This window comes from Balearica regulorum, chromosome 2 (genome assembly GCF_011004875.1).
Source record: "Balearica regulorum gibbericeps isolate bBalReg1 chromosome 2, bBalReg1.pri, whole genome shotgun sequence".
Taxonomy (NCBI): Eukaryota; Metazoa; Chordata; class Aves; order Gruiformes; family Gruidae; genus Balearica; species Balearica regulorum.
The window spans coordinates 46,068,881-46,086,670 of NC_046185.1; the positions used below are offsets into that span (position 1 = coordinate 46,068,881).

Genomic DNA, 17,790 nt, shown 5'->3' on the forward strand with positions numbered 1-17,790 from the left:
CCGCTGGAAACCTGAATGTTTTAAAGTTTTTCACCTCTCCCCATGTCAATTCCCTATAGGCAGATTTGGGAAGATAACATTCTCCTCCATCCCAAAGTATGTTACAAAGAGAAATGCGTTAAAGATTGGGATGTGCTCAAATCCCACAGCAAAGAAGAAAGTTAATGAAGAGTAGAAAATCTGCTTGGCCCTATATTTCTAAATGCTGGACAGGCAGCATTTAGAAATGGACAGGCAGCAGTCCATTTCCTTGACTCAGCTGCACAGCAGGACTTTGCTTGAGCAAGGAACACGGAATCCCACCCTTATGCTGGAAGAGTGAAAAACTGAAGAAAGTGCTCTGCATAAGTTCATAATCATGGTCAACTGTGTCCCAATTTTCCATCAGTTGTGTATATAACAATTAGCCTAGGACCTTAAATCTATTAGTCTCCAGAGACAGAAGACTACCTATGCATAGAAAAACCATACAGTATTTCTATCACTGACTGTTCAGCTCTACCCTTTAAACATCTTCCTGCCCAACAGAAGATACGTGCAAATATACAGAGAGGGGAAAGGAAAAGGACTTCCAGAGCAGTGATGTAAAACAGAGGAAACTGAGAAACAAGCCTCTTCTGCGCATATAATTTTGAATGTTAAGATCATTCAGTCCTCTCTTCAGCCTTTCCTCGCCACATCCAGGTCAGTATCTCCTGCCATGAAAACCTGCAGAAAGTATATGTCAATCTTGCCATCCTGAGGAATAAGAGAAAGCATCCAACCTACCCACTCAGGATTATGAAATCCAGCAATGCTGTGAACTTGTCCTAGCTTGGTGTCAGAAACAAGATCTTGAAAGTCATGGTACCTAATTGCAAAGTAGCAATCAAGAAGCCTGGTGATGCTCACAGAATGGTTCATAACCAACATATAGAGAAAAGATCTGTGAAAGACAGCTTTCTAAAATATGTAAAATAATGAATGTTGAGAAAATTATGACCAGCTTATACATATTTTGGTTTTTTTATACACCTGCCAATAAAGGATAATACATCAACTTCATTCTGAACTATTTGCTCAGCAGTACTACCAGGTGAGAAGCACCACTATCCTACTGTCGGTGTAGCCAACTAACCACAGCTGTGGGGTGAAGGAAAGGATTGCCTAGTGCTGCAGCAATAGCCCAGGACTTGTCAAACACAGGATCACGGGATCAGTTGTAAGGGACCTCGGGAAGTACATTCAGCTGCTGTGAGGTAAGTCACTCAGGCATATCCACTTTGTATCTCAGAGCACCCAAACACTGATAGCTCTGACCCCCCTGGGCACCATTCGGCTGCAGTGCAGTGCAGTGTGGTGCAGAGACACGGAGAAGTTCTCACTCAGATCTGGAGGGAGGACAGCCTCCCGGCCCCAGCACATCCCTGAGAAATAGGGGTTTCTTCTTAGGAGGGTCACTTAACCTGGTATAATGTGGCACTGATGCAAATGTATTGCTCCTGCCTCCAGAGTCCTTACTGCCATCCCTGTACTCCACAGCCATAGTGCCCATATACCCTTACCTCTTGGCGCTTCCGCTTCCCAACAATAAAGCTTTCTGGGCTGTTGTGAGAAAGAACGAAATTTAAAATTCTGTCTGCCTCAAGTACTCCAAAGAGGAGACTCATGTAGGTGCCTGAAACAGATAGCTGTGTGGGAGGGGGTTAGGTAAATAAGTTCCAAATGAAATCCCACAAACTGCGGCTCAGGACTACTGAAGCGTTGTTTTTGATTGCCACTTTATTACCGCCTTTATTGCCTCTCAAATAGATTGCAGAGAGCATGGCATGCCAAGAGAGAAGAATGAGCCCCCCTGTCCTAGTAAAATCACGGGTTTCTTCCAACTAGAAATCCTAACCCTGATCTCTTTTTATATAAATAAAAGTCAGAGCAGGTCTTGCACTGTAGCAATTTCTTACAATGTCATTTTAAAAGTGCTCTGCTGCAAACCTCTCTGCAAATGAAAACAATCCGTCTTCCCAAGGCATCCTGCAGAGCGTGTAACTTTTCAGGCAAGGCAGGAGTGGGTGATGCTGAAATGAAGATGGAACAGGGTGACACAGTACACCAGCACTTCATGAGATCTGTTTTCTGCATACTGACTTTTACTAATGAGAAAAAAGCTCCGCTGTGCCTTAAACATCGTGAAATCGCAGACAAGAACAACTAGCTGATGATGTCTGCCAACAGCACTTCTTTTCTTTCTCTGTACCTCCACGCTGAGCAGCGAGCGCTGGGCTTCAGGAACACATGTAACATGGACTAATGACATGGAGGCTCCCAACCAGCTCAGCAGCAAATCTGCTAACCTGCTGCTTTTGGTGTTCTGCTATAATGATAAAGTCCTGAGCACACAGTGTAGGACAATAATGTTTTACGTTGCAAGATATTACTGTCATAAAGTTTCCCAGGTAAAAAAATACTTGAAAGGCACTAAAAGAGGGGAGAGTCACAGAACGAACACTTTTTATGCTTGACTGAGTCAGAGCTAGTCCTAGCGAAAAAAAATATTTTGTCTTAGTTTCAATAATATGGGTAAATTGGAAAGCTGCCACCTTTCCCCTGTAGCTATTCTGCTTTACCTTCCACCCACCTTCACCATCAGCCATCTTTTTAATGCAACAGATTGAACCTATATATAGTACTATAAGGTGCCAACAATGTTACAAATAAAGAAAAAAAGCAATCATATCTGTTCTATATATCTTATGTCACCGTGGCACCCCAACATCACCGTGATGAGAAGCATTCTATCACATAAGCTGAACAGGCAAGCCCAGCTAATCTAACATCATCAGTAACAAGGCTTCACTATATAACTCACTCACTGCTCCAGAAATCTGCATCACCACCAAAAAGCAACCACTGCTGGACTGGAAGTAGTCAACTGACTCATGTCGTGCTGCACAACGTTACTGTGGGACATAATTATAGTCAAGAATTCTGCAACAAACCACTACTCTTAGGAAAAAGCATAGCGGTGTCTTTTATGTCCTCACAGAGCAGATGGGGACTGGGAGTCCGGCCCTGCAAGCTTGACTAAGCAGATTGGTAAGGCTGTGAGCCACACCATGAAGCTTCCTGGCACGGTGGGGGCAGAAAGTATGACAGCGAGTTGTGAGGAGCTGCCATAGGTACAACTGTAATTCACGCTCACTTGTAAGGCCCTTTCCCTTCGCCGAACTGGTAACAGTATAAATAGGACTCAGGATCCACAGAAATGAAAGAATGAACCATTGTTTTTCTTAAGGCCACATTTGGGGAAAAAAAAATAATCCCCCTATGTTTTTCTCCTGCGCTTTGCATGCTAGTCAGAATGCACTTTCCTGGGAAATGCATTATAATAACGGGCAATGTTTAGCATCACATTTGAAGTGAGCACATCCCAGTGATTAAAATCCAGGCAACAGAAATAAACACATCAGCAGGACATGCTGCACAGTACTGAATTGGGACTTCTTTGTTTTATGACTTTCTTGAACGTTAAATACTGTGTGAGAAAAACATTGTTCAAACTTAACCATCTGTATTTGGTTTCTTTTGAGTGCATTACAATCATCAGTAATCATTTTAAGCCTAAAATCAGAAAACCTGGTTGTACTTGTGGGAGACTAATTGCAGCAGTAAAAGGTGGCTTATGTAGCAATAGAATTGTTTTATTTATTTTTTTAAGTGAATTTATTAGAAACTTGTTGTTTTTAAATGGGGCTACTCCATGTTAAAGTGGCACAGTCCATTCTGTTAAACTGAAAGAGAAAGGGTTTCCCTGTAAACGGTTGTCTAGATAATGATATTTTTTCCACACTTCAAAGTGGGAGGAAATGTTTAAATTATTAAAATTTTCAAAGCTAAAGACCTAGAGCAGAGAAAAAAAAACACCTGGAGTTCAAGGCCAACATTTTGCTTTGACAATTTCAAAACATATCTTTTCAATGCAACTTCTTATATATGCTATTAAGTTTAATTTTCAAAACAAAAAGTAATTTTGAATGACAAAGCCATTCAGTTAGAAACTATCAAAACATTCTGACAGTTCCAAAACTTTATTTCCACAATAGTTTTCAAGTCAAGATATTTGTGAAAGCCAACCCTTTCCCACAAACAGTCTCAATTTCTGTGAATCAGCATGTTCTGTCTTTGAACACACTTTAGTACCAGCCTGACACAAAGGCTCCCACCTCACAAGACCTTCTCCAAGTGCCTGTTACTCTCGCACCCTCCTGGGAGCTGCCACTGCTGTGAGCGAGCTGGGTAGAGCTTCCTCCCCTGAGAGATGACATCCTCCTGCCAGGTCCGGTTCTCAGCAGAAATCTTCTTTCTCTGCAGAAGTCTATCTCTCCAGCCAAATGCCAGAAGATAGCAGAGAGGAAGAACACAGGGTAAGAGAAACGCTGCAAGCATTGCCTCATACCTACCTCTTGGGTAAAGCTTCAGATCCTTAGAAAGGTCACTTGGAGAAGATCAACATGAAGAGGAAGAAGTTGGCCATCCCACCCACAGCTCCGTGAAATCTCACAGCCTCCCTGTACAGAAGTACAATGGTAGCCATCAGGACACCTGGTGGTATCACAATTATATTTTAATCATCCATACTGAAAAGCATTGACATGGTCCCACCCATCATTCATCCCACCTCACTGGACAAGGTAACTCTGGCTTCCAGCTCATCCTCTGGGCCTCTCTGGCCAAGTCCATGGTCACAGCATGTCTGTTACCCCAGATATGTCACCTCAAGGCTCCCCAGCCTTAGCCTCAGCACAGACTCCTCAGCAGTCCAGCTTACAGCATCCATGGGGTCCTCTCGTTCTCCTGGTTCCTTGTTCCCCACACCAGAGTTAGCAGCTGCTGTCATTGGTCTTGAGCTCTACTCATGGAAATCCCAGCCCTGGCACAGCGACTGGAAAAAACTGCCTTAGTCCAGGGTAAAACTTTCTACTCCACACATTAGATCTACTTGAGTGCTGAACTAGTGACTAGCTGGTTGGACATGCCCGCGTCATTCTGCAGTCTTAGTAGGTTAACCAGTTGAGGCCATACACAGCACAAGGCATGCAGGAGATGTAAACAGTGCTGTACCCAAATAGGATAAAATCAAAACTTGGTTTCTAAACTGCGTGCAGAAAGACTGCCCACACCATCCCACTCTTCCTTTCTTTAGCACTGTCGGCATTCAGGGTTTTCTGTGTGTTTTGGGTGATTAAAGCCATCCAACCTTTGGCCTCATGCCTTATAACTCCACCCAAGGCATGTTGTAATTCCCTAGAAATGCACACTGTTTATCATGTTTTATTGTTTAATTACACTCTGGGTTTTTTTATTGATACATGTCTGTTTCTTGACTAGCTACATGTGGGGTTTTAACACCCTGAAGGAAAGACTGGGAGCACAGATGCCCTGCAACCACTGCTGTTACCAGGACCGCGATGCTCAGCACCTGTCCCCTTCTATTTGCCTTGCCTTGCTCGCGTGCCCTACCAATTAGCACAGTGCCAGCAACAAAGTCTATCTCAGAGTGGATAACGTCATTGTGTCACATTGTACACCCCCCAGACCCCCAATTACAAGTTATGCTTTACCACATCTTGGTCGCTCCTTTAAATAAACAGAAGCAAGCATTGGTCAGTCATTCCCAGGTCCAGGAATAAAGTTGGCACTTTCTAGACCTATACAGCTCTTAGGATGGAGGAAAAGCAAAGCAGTCTGGTGCTTCTTCATTTCTCAAGGTTTGGCCTAGCTGAGCACACACAGAAATCTGTGGTAGCGCTAGACAGGCTGACAAGGTAACATCCAGTAGGAGGATAATTATTTCCTCCTCAAAAGTCCTGAGGTCATTACTCATATAAATTCCCATGGAAGTTAGCTGAGCAAAAGTTCAAAGAATTCCCCAAAAAATATGAAAGTATCATAAGGGTATTTACAGAAAATCGCAAAATATAATCAAAGTTGGATGGTATGCTCTAGAATTACTCTCATTCTTACTAGCCATGCTGATCTTACTCCTCTCTTTATTTTGCTCTAGTTTGATCACTTGCAAGAAATAGAAACCTTACCTAGCTGAGAACACCTTTCAAATAGGAAATGCATATTTAGAAGTGCGTAAGGAAGGAGGAAAAACAAGCTCTCTCTGTAAAGAAGGGAATTTGCCATTTGGAGCCAGCAATGTCTTTTTGTTGCCTGCCTCTGGGTCCCAGTTGATCAGTATTTCCCAAAACACGGCACTGCCGTTTGAGAGTTGCATGTTAAGCATCTAGAGTTCAACAATAACAGAATTCTTTCTGTTTTGGCAGAGCTTGTCTCAGTTGGGAAACTTTCAGCCTGAGTTTGATCTCACTTACAGCAGTCAATATGCCCATACAAAAAAATAATGCTAAGTAAATAGAGTTGCTGCAACTTCTGCTAAGGCAACGGACATCAGTATGTGTTTCCAAAACTTTTGGTAGTCCAGAGGTTAGCGAACAAATGATACAGATTTCATTACATCTATATGCCTATATTGATATATTATACATGTTTATTTAGTTTAACTGATGGAACCTATTAAATTTGTGCAACAGTCAGAACTCAAGCACAGGGAAGGCCAATTGTCCTCATCATTTCTGCCAGAGCCTATAGAATCTATGCTGACATTAAGGAAATAATAATAACCTAGTCCTTTTGGCTAACAGAAATCCTTCTGAGTGAAATTGCCAACCATGAACCAGAATACTTTTGTGAGTCTGCAGAAAGAGAAGCTGAAACAATAACTGACATGGTGTCTCTCCTATGTTAATTGTTAACTCAAAGGACTGCCCCAGGACATTGAAAATGCCCATGCAGTTAACTATTTACTGCACAGGAAAGAGAGGGAGACATGACCCTCTCTCTTCAAATCCCAGAAAGCATGGGAATCAGAAAAGAAAGCTAAGGTAACTGTTAATAAAATTCTGGCTAATATGCATGTCATTTGCATGACTATATACATCTGTTCCCCTCACAAGAAAACATTACCTCTGCGTTTCACCTTGCATCTTCTTTCCCTTTCATCCCTAATAAAAATTAACATTGAAATACTCTGTCTTTAAACTAATGATTTGCACATGAAGCATCATTTGCCACAAATTTTTAGTTAGCTTGTAACCTCTAAAATAAAACATTATTAAACATCACCCCATACCATTAGATGTCAAAAAAATGAAGGATGTTTGCCCATTCGATGATCACAGACAACTTTACATGCTAAGAGATATTGAAATGGCTCTGTAAGTATTGTGGGCTGCTCACTAGATTGTTTTCCTAAATAGCTTGATGTTTCTTGGTGGTTATGGTATGACACATCAATCACGACACTTTTTAACTACAGCCAACCTAACAGAGTCTGTGAATCCCACAACTGCAAGGGCTTGGAGAAGCAATTTGCAAAGTCACTTCTAAAAACTACATTTTTGAGAAGAAAAGTTTCAGTTAGGCATTTTGATGCTTTTATCACCCTTTGAGCTTGTTTTTAAAAATTGGATGGCTTCCAATGAAATTAGTCAATACTTAAGTAAATTATCATGTATTTACTTGGCCTGTTACAAATAACAAGAAAACTTTCTGTTTAGTTGTCTGTCCCCTTCTTACTCATTCTTAAAATGTATTTATCTTTTTGACTAGCTGGGAGCCAAAGTTTGCATAGACCTGCCTGCAACTATTTCAAGGTCTCTTCCCTGAACACTGTAACAGCTAATGTCAAGTCTAGCATTGAATAACATACTGTCATGGCTGGTTTTCCTCCTTTAATGGATTATTTTGCATTTATTAACAGAATTTAATCTGCCACTTTTTCAGTCATTGAGTGTTATGATCTTTTTCTACTGCCCTGCAAAGGACTTTCTTGCTTGAATAAGCAAATCTTGTCCTTCATCCTCTCATAAATACACCCATAGCCCCATGTACCCAGACTAACCTAGTAAGACCCTAGTGGAAAAATCCCTTTACTCTGCAAACTTAAATTTTTACTTCTTACATCCCTCTCAGAAGGGAACTTTCCCACTTATTGAACAATGCCATAATTTTATAAGAGGAGTGGTGATGGTGGTGGATCATGTTTCTTGGAGAGGCAGCACACAGCATCCAACCACCCTATGTTGACACCTTCAGAAAAATCAGTAGAACAGTGAAGGAGGGCTACAAAACAATAATGGCAATCTTTCATGATACATATCCCTGTGCCTCCTCACCTCACCTTCATTAATTAGCTTCTACGTCCGCCTGACACAAAGTCAGACACTCCAGACTGGCAACAGACACAGCCACTTGCCATCCCTCTACTAGTAACAGCTAGGACACATGCTCCAGTTAACAATTTGGCAATTTCATATTTGTGTCATTTAAACTCCTGGGTAAGCAGCATCTGCCCCGAGAATTCCATAAAAATTATGTTATACTCAGCCTAAAACTATTCTGCCTCAATTTGAATATAATTCCTTGCCTCACCTCCTGCAAAAAAATGTTGTAGCAGCTGTAAGCTCCTCCATACTGCAAATCAGTAGAATGCTATCATTTTTCTTTCATATACTGATTCTACAGACATATCAATGGAGTTTCAACTTCTAATGTGTTTGAAATAGAAGAATTAATTTATTTATTTTTACATCTTTTGCAATTTTCTTCAAAATCTTTTTGGCACACCTTACTATGGTTTGACATGCATCTTGTGAAAGTTTGTTTTCTTTTGTATTTTGTATTATTTGAACGACTTCCACATATTCAATTATGTCTTTTTATTTCATTTATTCTTTTTTAGTCTGTTTAGAAAGTAATTTTCAGAGAGAAAATGCAAACTACCTATCAAAAAGACCCCCAAACTACCCCTTATACTTCATGGCACTTCAAGAAATTTAATATTTTTCCTGTTTTAATTTCCTTTCAGAGAGGATTCCTCAGTTTTATCTAATACCTCTGTGGCTCTTGCACTCCCACAAGAATGTTGAGCTTCAGTACATGGTGATCACTACTGCACTGACTCTTTGATAGTTATCTTTTGGGCCATGTACGGCACAGTAACTCAGGCCTAAATCACAAGCTGCTTCTCCTCTTGTTTGTTCTTTGCCCAATTATTAAAAATGTCATTCATGGTGTCAAAAAAAAAAAAAAAAGAGGCTCTGTCTTCTACACCCATATGATGTTTACACTGTCTATACAAAAACAAAGTTTTTCATTATTATTGTGATTTTTCAGTCTCTCTTAGCATGTCACGTTCATTGTTAACTGCCCAAGCAAGGGATCAACATTATAACCACAACATTGTAATATTCTTCTAATTGGAATCCACAGGCATACTGTAATATAGTTAATTTATTTAGCTTATTTGAACTTGAATTTTAATATATCGTGCCACTTCTCCACCAGCAAAGCTATTCTGTTATTCCTGTATGTTTTCTGTTCTAATATTATAGCTGCTTTCATTCCTTCTACCTATTGGCATACTTACATTATCATTTCTGAGCTTTTAAGTATGCCCAACACAAACAGGATGCATTCAGAGGGCTGAATAAATTTAGGGCACTTCTTTGTGGCTTATGAGGGCCGGTGTGCCAGCTCTGCCTACATTCCATAGAAGTGGGAGAAGCCAGGTCTAGTCCTGCAGCCGTCACAGTGGCACCAGCTAGGATGATGCTAGGTCCTCGCCATCTGGAAGAGAAGATTTAATTTCACAAGCACAATCCCATACTAACATCACTGCCATCATTCAGGAGATCCTGCTTCCTGCACCGACAGTGCTCAAGGAGAAAGGATGAAGTCTTTGGCTTCTGCACAGCAAGGCATGCCCCCGAATCTGAGGTCAGGATCTAGACGGTTTAAAGAAAAGAGAGGGAGAGAGCTTTCCTCTCCTACCCTACAACCTAAGCAAAGTCTCTCAACACTGTAAACTAGCACATTTTAACAATTTTTAACAATTAGAAGTTATTAACATGGCTGTTTTTCCTGAAGAGAGCCTATGTTTTCAGTTAAGAAAGAAATACCCATAGAGTTTAAACATTTATCATTCTTGTCAAGATACAACCCATTTTTAGTAAGGACTGTTTGACAGAAAAGCCAAGAGATACTGGTAACCTAAAAAGAAGCAAAAAGTCCCTTCTTCCCTACTGCTTTTCTGTGGTACAACCTAGAAATTCAACAGAAACCGCCATCTCCATTTGGACCAGCCTCTTGATCACACAGGCTATAACTTCCGGTTGATTTACAGCGCATATCTTTTACAAAGATACCTTGGTTTAAAATCTTCATTATGGATAGTCCACTATTTACTTTGTCAATTTTCCAGTAATTACTTACCCTTGCTTAACTGATTTTTCAATTTATTCCCAGGTTAAATCTGATTAGCTTTGAATGTCCAGTACTTAGATTTTGTAAACTCTCTTTGGCAAAGAACCCTGAATTATCACCTACTTTTGCTCAGACACGTACCTATAAAATGGAGATCAAGCCATCTTTAGGTTTTTCATTGTTTGGGGCTTTTTTTGCACAGACCAACTTATGATGCTCTCCTGCTGTTGCATTGAGGAAAAGAAGTGAGAAGCTAAAAGGAACCAGAGCAGAATCAAAGCGGGAGTGAAGATCAACAGTGATGATGATAGTGTTGATTTTCTGTTGCTTCCCTGAGGCAACTACTGTCCCAGTGTCCCATGATGCTGTGAGATGTGGAACACAACCAAACCCTCCAGCCACTTCAGTAAGTCCTCCAGGTATCAAAGCCAAAAACAACATCATGGGTGTGTCAACTTCATTAGCGATGATTCAAACGATCACACAATAGAAGCGTTTTGCATGGCTCAGCAAAAGATTATTTGAAGACTTAAATCCAAATCAAAGACATGGACATCCTTCTTTTATTGTTAACTGTTTGGCTATTAGTAATTGCTTATATGATTCCGCAAGTGAATGTAGCATTTATTTAAAAAAAAAAAAAAAAAACTTCCACACACTGTTCTTTACAATAAAACATAATTTTAGCAAAACACTTGCAAAACAGGCATGCTTCTGCATTTAAGGAAACTAGTAAGGAACCTGGCAACTTAACAGAGCAGATTCTGGATATAAAAACAAATGCAGGATCTCATTTCCCCCAATCCCACAGCACATGCATTATGCGTACATGTGAACAGGACATCTCCACTCCACAGTCCATCATTTAAATAAAGAAGGCACCTTTCAGCTGCTGAAGCAGCACACAAGCCAATCAATAGTAGACTTTTTTGGACCTGTCTGTCAAGACAGTCACAAATACACTCCTATGCCTCCTTTTTTTGGGCTCTGAAAGGAGGGTACTGACTTTGCAGTCTCTCTTTACTGCTCTGACCATCATGCAAGTAGCTCGATGAGACTTCAGTAACAAAGCAAATTCAAGGAGCAGTTCTGGAGAGCCTGACTGGTGATAAAGACTTTGGCTTACAATTTCAAGCTTTGCCTTACATACAAGCACAGTGATTTCAGCTGCATTTCTCTAACAGACATCATGCACTCAATAGGCCATAACCAAGAGCTTATTCCAGAAGACCACCTGTTGAAGTCACTAAGGATTTTCTCCTAAGTAAGGACTAAATACAAACTGCAAGATGGACCCAAGCTGGAAAAATAGATGAACTTAAACAAAGTAGGAACAGATGACTATAAATTACGTGGATTTGGGAAAAAAAGTTTAAAAAAAAAGAAGTGGTAGAATGTGTTTGGAAGTATAAGCAGAATGACAGAAATGTACCACAATAAAGGAAATAAGCTTTACGCATGTTCCCAGTAGCAAAATAGAAAGTGTACTTCCTTTTCTATCAGTCATGCTACAGCAACCAACAAATCAAAACAGATAAAATGTCATATAAGATCTGCATTGATTTATTTCTTTGATTTGTTATTTTTTTAGAAAATAGCCATCCACAAATAAACCCAAATCAAGTCTGCTATTGCTCTTCATCAGCAGGAGGGCAGACTGTAAGATTGGGAGCTTTTCAGATGTTATTTCCCGGCAATGCCGGTGGTCTCAGGTTCCTGGTCTTTTTAAACTCTTTGCGCAAGCCAGACCAGCATAACAGAGACTGGGAAGAATTAACACCATTGCAATAGTAAGAGTCCAGAGCATTATTAGCTACACCTAAAGAAATGGATCATATTTCCAAGTTACACTGAAATATAATAATATTTCATGGCAACATGTAGTATCAGTTTAAACAAAAATCATCAGTCACTATAAAGTATATTGTTGTTTTCAAAAACTATAGACTGGATAAAAAAAAATCATGGAAGAACATGAAATTTAGCTAGGCAAAAAAACACAACCAGGGCTTCTGAAAACCCTCTTTAAGACCAACATCTAACTTACAGAGCCCAGAGATACTACATTTATCTGTTAATTATCTGCTTATGAAAGCTTAATTCTGCTTGACTTCAGCATATGCAATTCCTACCAACAACAATGGACAGCTGTGAGCATATATTGAGAGAACAGACAATACTGTAAATAAAATGTTGATACAAATGTTCAGCTTCCTAATAATTTTCCCCCTCAAGATACTAAGTTTTATGAAATTCCTTAATTGCCTATATTCATTCTTGGATATATGGCAGATTTTAAGGACTGTAAAAATATAAAACTAAGGAAATTAAATTCTTAAGCATAGACCGTGTGCCAAGGTTGTAAGAATGATATAAAAGATAGCCATTGTATACCAATGCCTTACAATATCATCATGACTTCAGGGCTGTCGTTTGCTTTCTAAGTATATACCTCTTCCTAACAGTACATGCAATTTGTGCTGAAGCAGCATTGCTTATCTTGTTATGTGCACTGTGTGACTCTAAAACTGTCATTTTATCCTGATCAAAATGCAACATAAGAAAAATTTATTTTCACACTCGGCACTCCTAGACCTAAAATGATGTGCACTGAAATACAGACATGCCTTATTACTTCTACATGCACTGATGTCTTAGAACAAAGATGAAAGAATATTGAAATTGTATCTCAAATGCCTGGTATCCTAAACTGTAACTTCCTTCTCTGCATTGTACAGGTTTATGTTTCTGGCAGATGGGATTCTGGCTTTTCTATTTCAATTCATGCAAAGTGCATATTTTCACAAGATTTATCTTAAGGTATTAGACAAAGATTTGATAACTTGTCAGTGATTTAATTTATTAAATATTCACATGTATTTTAATGAAATTTCATTTAGGTGATTACTGATAGAAACTGATATTCTGATGTATCTCTCATTTAAGCAGTAGTTCAAAATCAAACACCAGCTCATTAATAACAGCCAAAATTTACCTCATGCTGGCGTTTTCAAAGGCTATTTAGAGGACATTTCATATGGCCCAAACAGATATGTTTGCTTTTTCCACCTTGTTCAGAGGGCATCAGTAATTGATCCAGATTTGGGGTTAGATCACTCAGAAATGCACCAGCAAGCCTTCTCAGAATTTTTCTGCTTTCCTTATGCTACATAAACATCCTAATTATGATATATTATCACTAAAAGCTAGACAATACGAATTATTTTCTGCCCAACAAGCGAAAACAGATGACAGACTAATAGTTAGGACACTCTTAAGTCCTCTCTAAATCTATACCTCTTTGAAACACAGATTTCCACAGATCATTTTTGATGTCTGTGAAAAATTTTTGTCCACTCAGTGTACAGAGAATCCAGACAACCAGCATCAAATAGAAAATTGTGAACTCCACAGTGGAAGCGGGGAGAATAAAAATTGTATAATGCCATACTGAATTGCTATTGGATGAAAAACATTGCTGAATTTGGACCCATGTATGCTACTTGCACCAAATAAGGTAGCTTCTTCAAAAGAGAGGTTAAATAGCAAATGCAGAAAGTTGATACAGGAATCCTCTGATCTTACAACTACATCACCAGTGCCAGAGAAACAGCTTCACAACTGTCATGTCAGGAATATGAATGAATGCTATCTGTGCAGTCACTAGAAGTGAGACTAACCACCAAAGTGTCAGCTTAATAAGACAGATTCAGTGGAAAGCTTTATTTTCACCACTTTCCTGAAAAAATTTGGGGTCTTTGGAAGTTTCTTGGATTTTGCTTCTTTTAAACACAAAGAAAAACATGCATCTCTTAGAACTGCCTGTTTCTCTGATAATAAGAAACCACTGAATTCAGACAAGTTCAAATACGCTATTCTAGTGACCAACTGCATCTAAGCAGGTATTACAATCTACTAATTTAGATACATATACACAATGTTACTCTTACCATGTCCTCCCACCACCTTGCCTTCTAGTCATGCCTTCATAGATTCACAGAATCACAGATTGGTAGGGCTTGGAAGGGACCTCTAGAGAACATCTGGTCAACACCCCCACCCCACCCCCCACCCCCCGCTAAAGCAGGATCACTTAGGTTGCACAGGATTGCATCCAGGTGGGTTTTGAATATCTCCAGAGCAGGAGACTCCACAACCTCTCTGGGCAGCCTGTGCCAGTGCTCGGTCACCTTCAAGGTGAAGTTTTTCCTCATGTTCAGATGGAACTTCCTGTGTTCCAGTTTGTGTCCATTGCCCCTTGTCCTGTCACTGGGCACCACTAAGAACAGTCTGGGCCCATCCTCTTGACATCCACCCTTTAGATATTTGAAAGCATTGATGAGATCCACTCTCAGTCTTCTCTTCTCCAGGCTAAACAGACCCAGCTCTCTCAGCCTTTCCTCATAAGAGAGATGCTCCAGTCCCCTCATCATCCTCGTAGCCCTCCGCTGGACTCTCTCCAGCAGTTCCCTGTCTTTCTTGAACTGGGGAGCCCAGAACTGGACACAGAACTCCAGATGTGGCCTCACCAGGGCAGAGTAGAGGGGGAGGATAACCTCCCTTGACCTGCTGGCCATGCTCTTCTGAATGCACCCCAGGATACCATTGGCCTTCTTGGCCACGAGGGCACACTGCTGGCTCATGGAGAGCTTGTTGTCCACCAGGACTCCCAGGTCCTTCTCTGCAGAGCTGCTTCCCAGCAGGTCAACCCCTAAACTGTACTGGTGCATGGGGTTGTTCTTCCCTACGGGCAGGACCCTACACCTGCCGTTGTTAAACTTCATTTGGTTCCTCTTTGCCCAGTTCTCTAGACTGCCCAGGTCCAACTGAATGGCAGCGCAGCCTTCTGGTGTGTCGGCCACTCCTCCCAGCTTAGTATCATCAGCGAGTTTGCTGAGGGTACACCCTGTCCCCTCGTCCAGGTCATTGATGAATATGTTGAATAGGACTGGACCAAGCACTGACCCTGGGGGCACACCACTAAATACCGGCCTTCAACTGGACTCTGTGCTGTTTATCACACCCCTCTGGGCTCTGCCATTCAGCCAGTTCTCTGCCCACCTCACTGACCACTCATCCAACCCACACTTCCTAAGCTTGCTAACGAGGATGTTGTGAGAAATCAAAAGCCTTCCTGAAGTCAAGGTATACAACATCCCTTCATCCACCCAGCTGGTCATGCCATCACAGAAGGCTATGAGATTGGTCAGGCATGATTTCCCCTTGGTGAGTCCAAGCTGACCACTCCCAATATCCTTCTCCTCCTCCACATGCTTGGTCAGATGGCTAAGACTAGACTCCAGTCCCACAGGGGGTGGGATCGCCTTTTCATTCAGTGTTTACAGCACAGAAAATGCACTACAAATTATAATAAAAATTTCATTAAAATCATGTTCTATACTCCTAAACCACCTCAAGGGGAAAAATACTACAAATACTGAAATTCAGCATCAGACAAATGACATGCTTTCTTGTTCACATGCAAAGGTTCACTAGCTCTCTAAAGAAAATGCATCTGACAGAGGTCCTAAGCACCAGCAGAACCACCACAAACACACCAGTCTGTCAAAGTCTTTGCAGAAGACAGGAAAGCGAGAAGCTTTCGGGCAGCTCGCTCCCGCTAGTTCTCCAGATGGGCTGCTAAGGCCAGGAGGGCAGACCACACAGGCTGCTGCAAGCACTGCCACAGCAAACATCGCCACTCTTGCAACACGCTAGATTCCCATGCCTGGGGAGTTGCTGGTGTAGTCAGCCGCTTTTCATCCTTAGACCCTACCTCAGCAAAACATTTATACATGAAGAAGTGCACGCTTCCACACATTGCTATGCTGCAATGCAACACATTAAAGACTTCTTCAATCACAGACTTACTTAGAAGTAGGTTAAAATGTCAAGTTTGGGTTTTGTTGGGTTTTTTTCTGGAAAGATTAAAATTCAGAAAATAGAGAAAACACCACAGGGAAAGAAAAATACAAAACAAAAACCATAAAAATACACACAAAGACCTTTTCATCCAACCAGAATCTTGCAGTAATCATTTCTATCAGTACTGAAATACTTCACTGGATATTGGGAATTGGTATGAGTACACAGTTGGTCCAGCAAGGTTGTCCACCTAAACTAAGCTTTAATTTGTGAAAAATTTGGCCTTTAGGATGAATACCCTAAAAAACCCTGGTTATTTTGCAGCCTCAAAATAAATTAGCTCTTCATCTGTCCCATGCACTCCTTGAACATTTTGGGTGAGCTGAAGGCAAGCCTCTTATTTTTTTTTTATTCCTGGCATTTATAAGAGGTGACAAAAATCAAAATACTGATGTTACATAACAATTTATGAGTTTACTTATCATAGACTTGAAAGAATCTTGTATTTCCTATATGAGCTCTTTCATTCTTATATATTTGTCTTATCATACACCACACATCATTTCATGGCTACAACAGCACATGGAATCCACAAATATCATAAACCATTGCTCTTTGCAAACTGATGTGTGCCAACTGCAGTGTATAAGATAATGAAACACTTCACATATTATTGGCCAAGTATATGAGCTGTTAAATATGGGACCTCACAGTCTTACAGCCAAACACCTGGCAAAGTTCAAATGAATTCCACAGGTTTGGTAAAAGCTCATTTTTCGTCACTTATTCTGTGTCTATTCAGAGGCATTTTGGTTGCATAAAAATCAAATATTTATAGTTCAGTGCTCGGGGAGAAGCATCTTTCCCATCAGCGTCCCCAGAAGAAAAGCAACCCAAAAAGCATGGCTTAACATTCAGCCAAAATAAGCCTTTCTTAGAGGCTGAAAAGGTTTAGCAAGAACGGCATCCCATAACCAGCATTTTCTCTCCTGTTTTTGCCCAGTCACTGAACTCAACTTGGATCAGCAGAACATCATGAAAAAGGACTTTCTAAAAACCTTCTGTTTGAGGCAAAACAGGAAGCTCTGTCATAAATGAACCTGCTCATCGCTTCCTCTCTTCAGCCTCAGAAGTTCAGACAGCCTGGACGAGTCACAGAGAACTTAAAGATGACTTCAGGGGTATTCAACCAAATAAATCCCAAATTTCAAAAGTCTTGAAGCCTAACCATCTGTATGAGCACCTCTTCAATGAGGCTGTTTCTCTAACTTCAGAATGAACGTTACAAGGCTCCTTTATATACGAACAGCCTGCTCTGCAGGATCAAGTGGTTTGAAATTCCCATTTGACTTCAAAAAGTCTGGTGAGTGCTCAACAAAGCTTTTGTTTCCTGAATGCATACTATCACATGTGAAGAGCATTCTTTTTGCAAACCAAACGTTTCCAAGTCTATGGTATGTTTTCCTGCACAGGTATGCTCACTCATAGCCTACTGTCACCTTGAAAGCAACACACATGCCCATGCTGACAGAAAAAAGTTCTCAGTACTCTCAGCTCATCTGCCATTACAGTTGTTTGTAATGCTGTTCTGAGAATCCTCTTTTCATGGTTTTATGA

At 40.6% G+C, this 17,790-nt stretch overlaps 1 protein-coding gene across 1 annotated transcript in view; it reads right to left on the reverse strand.

Annotated features, from left to right (window-relative positions):
- Positions 1–4,073: 4,073 nt before the first annotated feature.
- Positions 4,074–17,790, reverse strand: part of LOC142600265 (chloride channel protein C-like) — a 104,169-nt gene continuing 90,452 nt past the window's right edge. The window contains exon 17 of the mRNA XM_075742999.1: positions 4,074–9,672. Coding sequence (XP_075599114.1) covers positions 9,647–9,672 — 26 coding nt within the window. The 3' untranslated portion in view covers positions 4,074–9,646. The remainder of the gene's footprint in view (positions 9,673–17,790) is intronic.